We start from the raw sequence: 14,903 nt of genomic DNA, 5'->3' as shown, positions 1-14,903 counted from the left end.
ACTACCCGCGGCGACAGGATCAAAATTTCGTATGCAAAATGCGCGCGTGGCCACGAGCAAGTATATCGCGTCGACGAGGAACCTAAATTCGTTCATCCACCGTCATTCGAACCGTCGTAAGCCAACTTTTGGGGTAGCAGCGAGGGATCGCTAGTTTACATCGCTCTCTGACTCATCTCCAGGAAGAGACGAGGCAATGGGGTGTCGCGACTGATTTACGCGGACTTCCTGGCGACTATGGAAGTGAATTTGACGGTCGAATCGCTTCGCGTCGATCAAGAGGGCGCGATAAGGGCTGCGCAGCGTCGCGACGCTATAGAGGACCACCTACAAGATTGCCAATACCATTACTCGGCAGTAAAAGTGGCGTAAACGTGCCGTTAAAGGACTGTCGCGTGTTCTCGTCGCTACCCGCGGTGTCTGCACTCTCTCAGGCCGGAAATCGAACACTTCCTTTTATGCGCCGTGAAAGAGACTTCGACGAGGCGAACCGGATACGGTGAACTCTCGCGCCCCTACCGTTTACGTCCCACTACGACTGCTAGTTCCCCCATTTTTTCTACTATTTCTCGCAGCGCTACAATAATCGAAGAATTTCAAAGCTGTTCTCTAGCGAACGACGGCTTCCACGACGATTTTAAAGACGTCATTTCAGCCTACACGTGCTTGCAAAATGGTCACATTTATTTTTATCAAGTTCAATGAAGGGAAAATAAGGAACAGCGATAGATATCGTACTTCGAGGGAGCTGATTTCATCCAACAAACTACCAACCGAATGCAGTGGTATTTCAGATTAGGGCGTGCGATAACTTCAGCGAAGTTTCCAGGAACACAGAGGATATTACCCTGGTGTTGTAAAATCCATCAGCCGCCAACGTCTCGACACGCCGTCTCGAGACCCTCTTCCCAAGATCAAGAAGACACCGAACTTCAATTACAATCTCGAACACCGTGTAGGAGAGAGAGAGTTCCCCTCGAAATATCACGTGCCAGCAGCGTCAGCCGTGGGATACGTCTGGGATGGAGTCGAGCGACGGGACCCTGGAGCCTGCATCACTCCCGAAAGACATCGCCACGCTGAAGAATACGCGCGCGTTCGCGCATCCCCACGATGCCATTAGCGAATTACTTTGCCTGTGAAGGGAGTGGTTGTCCTTTCGCAGTGCGCGGATCCCTTTCGCCACCGACCCCACCAGCCCACCCTGAATAGTCATTCAGACGCACGCAGCATCGAATGGCAACAATGGCTCAAAGGGCGCGATTTACCGCGCTTCAGATATCGTTTCGCGTAGAAACGGGGAAAAATAGAATGGGCTGAAGAATAATCCGGGGTTGATTGGAGAAATGCTCGATGGACGTTGAATTGAAGCGGCACTGGCAAAGGGGTGAGATTAATTGGAGTTTTAGGGGGAATCTCTGGCGGTAACCACGAAATGCTCCGCGCTGTGTTGAATTAGTGTAATTGAGGCGCGGAATTTGCAAGATTAAAAAAATCGTTTACCTCTACCATTGAAACTGCAGTAGATTTCCAAAATTCCTGAGTTTCTTTACGAACAAAGGGTGGAATAGAAAGATTCGAAGAGGAGAGCGGAAAGTCTCTAGAATTCAATCTCTAATCCTAGAAAACAGCTCGAGAAAGATTCCACTGGCGCAACCGGATCCCCCACGGAACATCAAAAGACTCCGGCGAGAAACAAAGCACCCGAGCGAGTACGTCCCCTCGATCGTCGAATGAAAGTTTCACGCGATGGCGCGAGTCAAAGGCGGGCGGATCGCTCGCGGACGGGTCCCGGTTAATATTCATCCCCGTGGCCGTTTCTTTCGTTCAGAGCCGCGAGCCGATACCCTGGTTCGACCTCTCGTCGACCTTTCTTCTCTTCGTTGCTCGCGCGCTGGAGGCGGGGACGAGTTCTCCCTGGAGCCTGCTCGGCCCGTGCGCTCGCGTAACGCCAGGCATTATCAATGCGAGGCGAGTTCTCTGGGCTGCACTTTCGAGGGTATCCCGGAATAGTAAAGAGAGTGGTTCGCTGCGCGCTTCGAAGTCGACGAGAAAAGGGGTTGAAGAAGAAGTGTGGGGAGGATGGAGGTGGGTTGAAAGCGAGAGGGGCAGAGAAAGAGAGTGAGAGAGAGTGTGAGAGGTAGCGATGGGAATGAAGCGTTGGAAAAAAGGCGAAGGGAATGGAGAGGAGATAAAAAGGAGCGAGGTGAGGGGTGGAGGTACTATCTGGTTCGATTAGTAACTCGGTAACGTAAGCTCCGCTCGGAGAGACTGTTTTTCTTTCGTCCAGGAATTACGGGCAACCTCGAGGTAGGGGATTTGAGAGAGTGGAATGGACGGGGGTGGTTTGAAAGGTGGAGTACAAGTATGGAAATTTATTCTCGTCACCGTGTTGGAGGAGCTCGCGCGATAATAAGAGGACGAAGTTGTTCTTTGAGTTTTCGATGATTTCTTTGATATTCCGATGGACGGTGGGGATGAAGATCTTGACGATGGACTGACTGCGCCAAACTAGAGGGGTGGCTGGTATATTCCTGTTTTTTGGGGATTCGATCTGCGATCGAAACATTTTTTGACTCTTAATCTTCTACTACTACCAACAATATCGCGTCTTCTGTTAATAAATGCTCGTTCAGGCAGAGATCGCCGCAAGTGGGTGCCACAGGATCCGCTTTGACGCGCCTCTGACCGGAATAATCCGCGCGAGGAACGCTATAACCCTATGGCTGCTTTGATAGCGCTGGTCAGCGAGTTCTGTCCGCTTGTCAATCAAAACGAAACAATTTCGGCTAGCCGGTAAATTGGCCCAGCCTGTCAGTCTGATTGCGCCACACCGCGATGGGTGGCGAAACGGCGACACACAGAAATGAATATTCGAAAACGATCGCCAGAAGGATGACAAGTAGCGCGATGGCACGCTCGAAGGGTGGTTTGGTACCCTGGAAGAGTTGCGAGCCCTGATCGCTGCTCGATTTACGATCGCGTTCAACGGTTGTTTTCATCGCTCGAACTTGAAACGATCTACTTCGATTCCATGATTTTTGGGGATGTCGAAGAGTGAGGTCTTTCGATAATGGAAATTAATTTGAGCATTTAAAGGGAGAGCTGTTCTTCGAGCATCCTGAGTAACGTTGAAATAGAGTCTCGTCCTCTCGAACCACCTAATCTATGCAAACCTAAACAGCATCACCTTCATCATCCCAATTTGCGAAGGAACAAAGCACCCTCGTCGAACGAATTAACGATCGGCTAATCCGAGATAATTGGACAATCGGTTTACGCTGGTAAACGTTTCGTCGTGCCGCGTTTAATCGATATTTACAAACCGCCGCCAGAGCAGCGACGAATTTCTATTTACCGCGAAAAAAAAAAAAAAAAAAATTTGTTCCCCTGAGAGGCAAAAATTGTTGGAAATCTAATAAAAAAACAATTCCGCTCTAAACGCGAAATGGTCGTAAATATCGCGACGCGATTCCGAGGCCAGGGTAATATAGACGTTTTCGAAAAGCCTGTTTCGCGTCGGAAAAGCAATTACACCAGGCAGCCTATCGAAATTGTTATGAACAGGGAACAACATCACCGTGGCGTGGAACGATGCAGAAACGAGAGAACGTTGATGGACATCAGTCACCCCTCGTCCCCATCCGACGCACCCCTGCCACGTTTTCGAGCCAGTAGCCGCGAACAACAGGATCGCCTGTATTTTCGACTGATTCGTGGAATCACATTTTTGAATCCAGCACGAAGAAAGATCTGCGAATCTGTTCGACGATTCGAGAAGTACGCTCTGTCCTTCGTCACCTTCAGATTCGTCTTCGTTTCTCCAGCGTTCGTCTATTCTTCCTCTTCCATAGTCACGCTTGGGGCTGCAAGGGGAGGACGGAGGTCTCGATGCGACGAAATTCAACGTTTCCAGGCCAACGAATAATTGGCGGACAGCCAAGCTGTGAGAGCGTGCACGCGCTACACGTTATTTTGATTTGACGTAGCGGCCTGCGAGCGAAGGGGTGCGCGGGCCATTGTTGCGAGCGCGTAATTCCTGCCACGACTGTCTACGCGTAAATGATATATAGTCGACTGGCACGCATCGAATCGACCGAAACATCGGTGAAATCTAGTTGTCAACGAGTTTGAGAATAACTGACTGCTTTAAAAACTAGGCCACTCCTACAAATACGATGCAAAAGGTTAATAAGCTTATGGTACCCTCTATGGTACCCCACGAACGTTTCAAATCATTTATAATTACTTAATACTCTTAAACTCGATTCTAACGTCACGAATTACCTAATCAACTCGATCTAAAGTTACCAACTGACGACTTTTTTGACGAGTCGCGTAAAACACCTGCCATTCGACCAGTTTCAAGCAGAAATAATTCAAGAAACGCTGTGAAACATCGCGATGCCTCGTAATCAAAAGTCGACTCCTCGCTAGATGACATTAGCTTGGCGAAAACGTAACATCCGGCTGTCAGGACACTTCCAGATCCTAATAATTATTCCGCGAGACGGGTATTTATATTCGTTTACGTGCAGCTCGTCCCGCTTTATTCCATTTTCCTATCCGCTTTATGATCCACAGCGGAGAACGTAATATCGCGCCGTTCAAACGTCTCCGCTGCTCGCCCACCCCCGCAAGCTACCCCTCTCGCATTGTCCACCAGTTCGTTGCCGTCATTTTTCATCCCCTTCTGCAAGGCGACCAGGCTTTTTACCTGCCTCGCGTACGATGGACCGGATTAATACCGGGAAAATATTTAACGCTCGAGTCTGTTCATTCTGCTTCGCAGTGGAACTCTTTGAGGAGGCAGAGAAAATTCTATCGGAGTATACTTATTCTCTTACAGAAGATAACATAAGAAATTTGTCAATCTCGCGTTTCATCGCTGGTCCGCTTAAGAAACTATCGTTACATCGTTATTTTACACTTATTTATTTATTCGATGATAGTATTTGGTACTTAAGAACGTGTCTTCTCCAATATCCGCACGCGAGATTCAGATTTCCACGCGTTTATTCAATCAGCTTCGACCATCTGACTCCGCTAAATTTCCATCGAGCGAGGAGAACCGTATCTCCTTCCGGGTCGGTCGTAAAATCGACTTGCGGGCTCGTTAACACTCTCTCGAGATCATTCGATGACGCGCGGTCGATTCGTGAGGGGAATACGATCGACGCGCGGCTGGGCTCGTAAACCGGCGCTCGTAAAGAAGCGGGCCGTCGATATTTCGTTCGTTACTCGCGCGAAACGCGCGGCACGATTAGAATCGAATCAACGGAATTCGACGGCTCGAGCACGTCGAGGGGTGCATCCCGTGAAATTGCGGCTCCCGCGATCGGAAAGGGGTTCCCCTTCTTACGGAACGAGTCGATTTGCATACATCTCGCGAGCTTTTGCCAGCGTTCCGCGGATGTTGGATTATACTCGTCGAGCGTGGCATTTCGGATGGAAATTTCGGAAAATGGCGAAACTGTATAACGCGAACTTTCGCGAGGCGCTAACGAAAATGTTTCCCGGCTCTTATTTCACCGTTTTTCTACCCCTCGTTCGGCTGGTTTGTGTTTCGAATGCTACGCGCGAGGAATATTCTTTCCAGCTGAGTTAAATGGCCCTCGTTCGCCATGAAATATTTAAATACGCGTGCGACGAACGAAAAGGGTTATTAGAAGTCTGGTTATAGTTTTCATCTAGAAGTTAGAGTAATCCAATGCAGCTTTTTACGTAGAACGATTCGAGGAAACAGAGTAAGATTATCAAGACTCTGACATGCCTTCGAGGTAACCACCGTTTTTAAATGGCAATTTTTGCCCATACTGAACCACGAAAAATACGAGGAAGAAGTAACGAATCGTTTACAATGAATGTAGGGACGACAATGGGGACTGTGACGGTCTCTAGAGGTCCACGTTGCAAAAAATGCTTGGAAGCCTGACGAGATCTCACGAAGGGGTCCATTGTTCGACGTAATAACTCGCATCGATCGCGTCAACCGGCAACCGTCCAAGTAGCTGCCAATACAAACAGGAGACTCGTTAAAAAAAGAGAGATAAAAGGCTGGGAACGATTTTCCACCGCTAAATCGAATCCACCAGGCGTCGATTATTCGCGTGTTATACGCGCACCAAATTGCTAACAACAGCAATTGGTTCGGAAGGGCCTCTGGTTTAGGATTTGCTTTGAGCGACAGGCGTTAATAGCAGGCTTTTGACACAACCCGTCAGAGTTTCCGTGGTTCTTTTGGATCGATCGAGATTAATCGAGGAGAACGTGACAGTTTTTTTAACGACCGTATTTTTTTTTCGCTCGAACAACGTTCTTTTTCATACTCGCGTGTAAACGCATAACTTTTTCCACGGACGATCGAAAGTTCATCAAACGACTTCGATTTGTCTTGTCATTCGACCGACGGGGATTAATCAGAATGTTGCGATATTCGTTTCCACTTTAATTCCACCTTGGTCGGTTTCTTACTGGCGTTTCGAAGTAAATTAAAACGTTCTTAATATTCGTGGCTCCGCGCCGCGGATATTTAAATGCCTGGTTTTTAACTCGACGTTGCATTCACAGCTTAATCCATGGTTTCATGGCGTTCCCGGTGTTCTTATAAGCGCGAAACGGCGGTATCCAGTATTAGAGCTGACCTGGTTTATCATACTTTAGCACACCGGTTACGTGGCGAGTAAATAAATTAAAATTAATGCAGCCGCAAGATACAGGGCGACATTCTTTTACGGGCGAACCGTGGCTCGTAATGGCCGCGCTGTCTAATGAACAGAATGCTGCTCTGATGAACAAACCTCCCGTGACGTTCTCATTGATTTTCCATCAACGAAAATAAACATTTCATTTCTAAACGTTCAATTGAACTCTGTCTGAAAATCGAACGAGTGTTTTCTACATTCGAAGAATATCAATTTTTCACAAAAACCAGTCATCTCGTTCATCTTTTCACGATATCGCACAACCAGCGGCTCAATAATTTCTCGTAGCTAATAGCTTGGATAAAGCTGTCTGCAATAAAAAAAAACAACAGAGGAAGATAGAGTGAGAATAAAAAGAAAGTTCATTTCGCACGTGAAATTGCAAAAAGTGAATTAAATCATCCCTCGAAAAGTAGAGCAAACAACTGCTTAGTAAAAGCAAGGTTCGCGTCCGTTCTTCGTGCATTATTGACTCGAAATCCCAGAGACCAGCCCTGGTCATCCAACGTCGCCGCGAATTCCGTAATCCACCCGGTATATAATTCATCCTGCGGAACCGGTGGCCAACTTTCCGCAGTCGACAATGCGCCCCGAAAACTCTCGGGTTTCCTGCTTTTTCCGCCCCCCTCCGCCTGCCCCTCTCGCTGTTTCTTTTTCCTTGACCGCGGCAATCCCGTCTGAAAGTTTATTAGCCGTGGCCCCACCCAACGATACGCTGTACCGATAAAGGGACGCCTGTGAACGAGATAACCCGGCGCTTCATAAAGCCGGAATCGCCACGGTTTGTCCAGGTAGGCGGGTCACTGTTTCCGTAATGAACGGGTATCGGCGCAGGAGGACGCCTCGAGGAAAAACGAAACAGAAGGGTGGAGGGCCGAGCGGATCCGCGACGATCGATATTCGATTAATTGGATTTGAGCGAGCGTGCGGCTGGTTCTTTCTTTTTTTGTTTTTTCTTCTGTTATTTTTAGAGGGGGAGGCATTTTTCTGCTGTTCCTCGTCGACGTTCGTTGCCATCGCGGTTTCATCCTCGGTTCTTGATCCTGGTGGTTAATGTAGCGAGGCGAGGGGATGATCGCGGAAGCGGGTGTTTGGAGGTTGGGGATCGTTGAGAGATGATGAAAGTAGCGGAGAATTTATTGTTAATTTGATAGCGATCATTTCTGAAATCGTCAGTCATGAGCGACGATACTTTGCATTCACCAATTGTGAACTCACAAGCTTCATAATAACGTGCGTACATATATAGAGACAGTGCTCGAAGGGTTAAACTACCCTAACCAAGCCTTGAATCGTAGAACTTCTTAGTAATTCGAAATTAATCATTTCTGAAATCATCATCCACGAACTTGACACTTTGCATTCACCAATTGCGATCTCACAAGCTTTCATATCATCTTCATCGTTACCATTTTAATAATCTGCGTACATATATACTTCGAGACAGTGTTCAAAAGGATAAACTACCCTAACCAAGGCTCGAATCGTAAAATTTATTAGCAATTCGAAATTAATCATTTCTGAAATCGTTATTCACAAACTCAACACTTTGCATTCACCAATCGCGAACCCACAAACTCTCCTATCATCTTCATCGTTTCCATTTTAATAATTTGCGTACATATATACTTCGAGACAGTGTTCAAAGGGTAAAACTACCCTAATCGAGGCTCGAATCGCAGAACGGAAACGGGGCTAAGCGAAAGGCTTCGATCGGCAATGGCGGCGCGGCAGAGCGTGCCAGATAGAAATCATTTTCGCAACGATTCGATGGGTCGCCTCGCGTATAATGTTTCGCGAATCGCGCGCGGGTGCCGCCCCGTAATTTCCCCGGTAATAACGTTGATAGTAATGCCCGTTTGTATGTAAACGATTCCCGGCTCGGGTGCATAATTATTAACAGATAGTATCGAGTGGGCGGCGGCGTGTAGTTTAAATAGTTCCACCGTTCGAACGCGTCCCGATACCGCACCGCTGTATCGGCAATGGACTTCCACCTCGCGTAATTCTGCCTGCGAAATGCGAACGAGCCGATTCCTCCTGACGAAGTGGATGGAAAACGCGAAACAACGATCGTTATTTCGTCCCTCGATTTCCAGAGAAACAGTCGCGAATATCGTTTCCACTTGAAAACGATGGAACACAAAATTTTGGAATCTCGACATTTTTCACTGCAAAATATTGCATGTATATATGTAATAAAATATGTATAATATAATTTACTTGGAAGATCGATAGATCGACTAAATTGTTTTACTTGTAGCAAGGCAAGAACTCTTGCACGACTGCCAGATTTGGAACGTATTTGGTCAGACAGAGTAACGAGCGAACCAAAGAACATCTTCATGGCTAAGATTCTAGTTTCTGTTATTGATACTAGTTATTTGTCGAAGAACGTTCGTGTATAATTCGCTTAACAGAGTGAAATTACAGAGGTTCAATTACGAATGGGATTAATATTTATTAATCAACAACGCGGTGGTTTATTAGTAAATAAGTCGACCACTGTGCGTAACATCAACGCGATTGAATCATTCACGTATCCCATGCTTTTTCAGATTCATTGTCCTCGAGAAACGACAAGTTACGGTTTGAAAAAGTCCATTGCGTAACGTTTGTTTATTAGAAGTGAATAATTTATTTAAAAAAACCATTCTGGTATATCGCAATAAAGCTTCTCGTTACGATGTGTATATTGCATGCTGTTCAACGCGAGATTGTTCGTCATGTAGCCCGTTGTTCGAACAATAGTTTAAACAAAATGGAAACGTGGAATGGACCCAGTTTTCGTGAGACTGTTTTCACCAGGACGAGTATATCTCGCAGCGACGCCAGGTAATTTGCTTTTTCCACGATCTGGCTTCGCGGTTGGCTGTTACTTTTCTTCTTGTCCCTCGAAAATTTAATCGCCACGAGCGCCTCGCCCCTAATGCGATCCTCTGGCCTTCCCTTTATCCTGACTAAGAAATCTACGCGAGACAAACGGCGGCTTAAAAACGGTCAGGCAAGAACGCGATTCCGTGCCAGATCGCCATCTGCGCTGGACTGGAAACTGTTTCCACGGTCACAGGTTCGCCATTACGTTTAGACGTGGAGAATTGAAATTTCATAAGCTCGAACGGACTTAATATCGACTAGCACTACTCATTTCTCTATTTTCCTGAGCAGAAACGGAAAAATACGAAGGTAATCTGCTCGCTCGCGATCAGACGATAAGAAAAAACATTTGGAATGGGATAACACTAAAATCGCGCGAGACGATTAAACAGAAATTATTCCCAGGGTAATAATTAGCATTCGAAAGGCAAATTTCCTTAAAATCGCCTCGTTTGCCAAACTCTGACGATGAAACGAAAGTTCGCTGAAAATTCCTGCGGCTAACTGCTCCTCTGACAGGTCCAACGAAAATAACAAGACCCAAGAGCTTTCTATTAACGACGTTAACCGAGATTTAATGATTCCTTTCCCCCTCTGGGATTCCTTATTAATTGAAGGAATACAAGAAACTCTCGCGTTTCGAAATGTAACCAGCTTGGCGTGCGGTAATTCGTATTCTTAAAACTTTCAATAATTCCAGCGCCAGAAGCGTGAGGGGTGGTCCTGGTGGGAGGGTGGCAGGGTGTACGAAGTAGCGCTTAAAAGTTACACCATTCATCCGACGGTAGATTAAATCCATAACAGAGTAAAAATTCGCCGAAGGCCCTTCACCGTCAGCCGGCTAGAGAGGAGCGGATATTGGCTGAGCACTTTAACCGGAAAATTTCGAACGTTTTTAACAAGCTCGAGTGCGCGAGACATTTTATTTCGCCTCGAATGGAGGAGCCGCAGTGCCTAATTGGCCCTTCTTAGATGGCCCAGCTGGCCCGCGGACCGTTTTAAACCGAGCAACTGCTCAATTTATCGCGCTACCAAAATGCCGGAAAAACGATCCTGGCCTGCTGGAACCGGGTCACCCTTCTGCGAATAATTTAAGATTAAGGCTTGCGAGTAGCGACGTCAGTTCACAGGTCTCTGGTAGAGGAACTTGGCAGAGAAACCATGCTGGAGAACAGCAAACTCTATCTATGTATCTCGATCAATTACGCGATCCTTCCGATCCGTGATTTTATTCGATCGTAATTAATCTCTTCACGAGCAGAGGCGGTTTATTTGGATAGCCTCGCGCTTTCGAGAAAAATTAGAAATCGACAATGTGAAATATTTGATCGAATGGTTTGGGAACCGAGCGGAAATATCGCGCCACGGATATCTCGACCGCGGAGAACGAGGGGGGTTAAGAAAGGTAGACCAATGGGGAATATATCGAGTGCGGGGAAATCGTTTTTGGCGTGCCTCTAATTGAAGAGGAAAGCCTCTGGTTTAGGACGAGGGTGACCGGTAACACGTTGGCCTCGATGGAACCGCGACAGGGTTTGATTAATACCGCACGCTTCCGGAAGTCTGCGGCAAATGGATTTTCGATATGGCCACCCCCGCAGAGCCGTTCGAAAGTATCTCGGGATTAATTCGTCCCTTGACATTCGATCCTCGTTACAATTTCGTTTCGACACCGGTTTTTAATCATCCCGCGGCGGGTAAAAAAGTTATCGTTAAAGAATCCAACCCTTCGTGCGCTGAATTACGTCGCTGAACTCGAGAACGTTCCTCTTCCGATTTTCGTCAGTGGTTTCGCGATCGATTTGAAATTGTCGAATGATTCCCATTCTCTTTTGCGGACACAGGATCCACGTTGGGACAATATTTTTATTGGATGTCAGTATTGTTTACCGTACAATTTGACCGTGCTCCGCACGCGAAGCTATTCCCAGTGACATTCTGGTTTTCCACGTCCCTTTTGCTATTCGATCGTCGAACATCGCGTGTTTATTCGAAAGCTCGAAAAACAACGGTTAAAGGACGCGTAAAGGAGAAAAAAAGAGAGAAAAGGGAGAGGAAAATCATAATGAAGCATTACCGATTGTATTTTATCGGCATGTTTAGTGGCGAAAGGAAGGTCTCTTAAACATGCATTCGGTTGACGGAAATCTGTCGCGCGCGAAACGCAGTGGCATTAAATGCAGAGACATTTCAGACGCCTTCACCCCCGGGAAATCTGGCGTGCAATCTTGCGCGCCAACTCTAGCCAGATTATCGGAAATCTGGCGTTCACGCGGGTTTACGACGCGTCAATCCTTATTGGGGACGAGAAAACGCTTCGAGGTTTCCAAACGGGTACTGGAATACAAATTCCAATTATCGATGGGTCTAATCGCGTAAAGAATCGAGGGCGAGCAGCCATCAACTACAAGCTGGATCCTCTGAGAATGCTAAATCTCTGATTTCTTTCTATTCACAGGCGGCACTAACTCCGCAGGCACGAGTTCGACCTGGACTACCGCGACGACGATGATCCTAATCCTGGCTACCATCGTGTTCCTGCTCTCCTCCTCGATGACGATGACCGTGGCGCGGTTCGCCACGACAGAGTCGAGGTAGCTCGCACGCGGCCGCCATTGCACTGCCACCGTCTGACCCGAACGGAAATGAAAGCGAAACGAAGGGAGAAACAGAGAGAGAGAGAGAGAGAAAGAGAGAGAGAGAGAGAGAAATTGAAACATCGTCCATGTAAAACCTAGTAGTCTAGGGCTTCCAGTTATGTATGTTACTATGTATGGGGTAGATAGCTCGAATAACAATTGATTTTTATTCACGAGTGGGCCTGTGTGTTTGAAACGCGAGAAGCGTCGACGAGGAACCGCCAGAGCTGCTGGGCGTGTTCTTATTTTTCGAGAAACGCGCGTCAGTAACCGAGGGGCGAGCGAAAAGAAGTAGCTTGGAGAACCGAAAGTCGCGGGGCAGACGTGACGCAGACGATTATTCACCGATTTTCTGAACTTATCCGATTGTAAAAAAAAAAGAAAAGATAAAAAAGACAGTATAGAGAGGAGAGAAAAACAGGATAAAGAGAGTGGTGAACACGGATACGCACATGCGGGAGAGCATGGTTTAAATTCGAAGGAAAATAAAATGGATCGGGGCGAGGGGATGAAAAAGTTTCATTGTAACCTCCTGTACGCGATACACACCCCTGCGAAAAAACGATTGTAGCTGTCAATCGTTTTTTCTCTGGCTTCCATTCCTGTTTTTTTTTTTTTTATTTCCTTCCTTTTTGTTTTTATTTCTCTTTTTTCGTGGTGGTCGTCGTTGTTGTTGTTGTTGTTGTTGTTGGATTTGGTACTTTCGTTGAATCTAGTTTAATTGGGTTCCGGTTTTACGCGTGTTCGTTTAGCAACCCCGGTGTTCACCGAGCGTATCGAGGGATATATAGATATACATACAGGGGTAATTAATATTAACTGAGAACGATAACGTTAGCGCAGCGACGAGCGGCGTTCTGCTCAATATCCGCTCCTTTTAAGATGTCTAACGAGGAACGCGACACCATAGGTACCGATTTGTAATCTGTACAAATTGTAATAAATTACCATACGAAGTACGATTCGATCGCAGCGTGTCTTCTTCCCCTGTGCCCCTTCGTCTGATCCACCATTTGATCTCTCAACAAAAAGAACCGTGCGTGAAAGTAAATCGAGGTAAGTGCTTGAAATTTCATTCACTTTCTTTTCAATGGAACAACAATCTTCCACCCCTACTCTCGCACGTGTCTCTCAATTATTTTTTTGAAAGCGTCCACTGGTTTTTAAGGCACACGATTATAAATTTGCGATAGCTCGCGCATCCGCCAAGGATATTGCCTGCCGATGAGGCAATTTTCGCTGCTCGAAACCACTGACTTTCTATTCCATGGAACAACAATCTTCCACCCCTATTCTCACTCGTGCCTTTCAATTATTTTTCTGAAAACTTCCACTGGTTTTTAAGATACACGATTATAAATTTGCGATGGCTCGCGTATTCGCCAAGAATATTGCCAGCCAATGAGGCAATTTTCGTTGCTCGAAACCACTGACATTCTTTTCCACCTCTACTCTCACACGTGCCTCCCAATTATTTCTCTGAAATCGTCCACTGGTTTTTAAGATACACGATTATAAATTTGCGATAGCTCGCGCATATGCCAAGGGCATGGCATTGCCAGCCAATGAGGCAATTCTCGTTGCTCGAAATCGCCCTTAAATATATCTGTATCCTCGACGCGAGCCGAGTGCCGGCGAAATAGATAACGAGAGCGTGAAACGAGCAGCGGGAACGCCGTTATTAAATTCCTCGACCCGACGCCGGTGCAATCTAACGATTATCGGTTTATGTAAATACCGCGGGCAGGCACGCGCGCACCGAATTAAACGATGAATCCGGTAAATTCGATTTAACGAGCCGATAAACCATCCCCGCCGTGCCCAAAAACTCTTTCGACGCAATTACGCCGGGGCAAACAGTCACGTTTCGCCGGCATAATTCATATCCTGCCGATATATACTTCGACAAGGCGGAGGGGGTGGGTGGTAGTCGAGCGCGACTGCTCCAAGGCACCCTCCAACCGGATCGATCCCCAGCTGCTACTTCTCCTCTTTTCATTCGGAAACTTTCGACTAACAGGAATCGTTAATATAAATTTCTTTGCTGGATTCCAGTTCCGCGCAGTTTCCACGAACCCAGCCAATCGCGTGCGACCCCAATCCTGGCATAAATCGCGACAGAGACCCACCACGAGGTAGTTTCGAAGTACAAGCTTTCCATTCTTAGTGCCGGACGCGAAACAAGATTCCTCCTGTTACGAGCAGTACTAATAGAATCTCCAGAGGGACCAGGGGAACGAACAGTTTAACAAACTCGCTCGATGCACTGTAGCCGGATGCAACCGTTGGTAAATATTCGCATTAAAATTCAGTGGGGTTGATCGAGCCACGGAGGAAAGGGGTGGATGAGGGTTGGCTGGGGCGCGACGCGAGCTGAGGCAGTGGTCTCAGCGAAGCTTCGACGGCTTTCAGCACGTCAACGCGCGCAAACAGTGGCCACGTGCCGCGAACACGTGCGTGAGGGCTTTTAATCCCGTCGACAAGCCAGATGGACCAAATGGCCAGCGCTTCTTGAACCCACCCTCGCTGCGGTCTCCACGCTTTTGATTAACGTTAGCTTTTCATTTGCTTTCTGCTTTGACTGGACGTACCCCTCTTCGTTTCACGAGACGATCTTGCGAGACAAAACGATTTGTTCGTTCGTTTAACACGGTTCGAGATGTTAGAGTCTGGTGATATTAAT

General features: G+C 47.0%; 1 protein-coding gene across 1 annotated transcript in view; it reads left to right on the top strand.

Annotated features, from left to right (window-relative positions):
• The window catches only part of LOC143428082 (uncharacterized), a 99,711-nt gene extending 87,498 nt beyond the window's left edge, over positions 1-12,213 (top strand). Inside the window, exon 6 of the mRNA XM_076902700.1 lies at positions 12,040-12,213. Coding sequence (XP_076758815.1) covers positions 12,040-12,179 — 140 coding nt within the window. The 3' untranslated portion in view covers positions 12,180-12,213. The remainder of the gene's footprint in view (positions 1-12,039) is intronic.
• Positions 12,214-14,903: the final 2,690 nt, after the last annotated feature.

The sequence above is a fragment of the Xylocopa sonorina genome, chromosome 10 (assembly GCF_050948175.1).
Source record: "Xylocopa sonorina isolate GNS202 chromosome 10, iyXylSono1_principal, whole genome shotgun sequence".
Lineage (NCBI taxonomy): Eukaryota > Metazoa > Arthropoda > Insecta > Hymenoptera > Apidae > Xylocopa > Xylocopa sonorina.
This window is presented reverse-complemented; position numbering and strand designations above follow the sequence as displayed.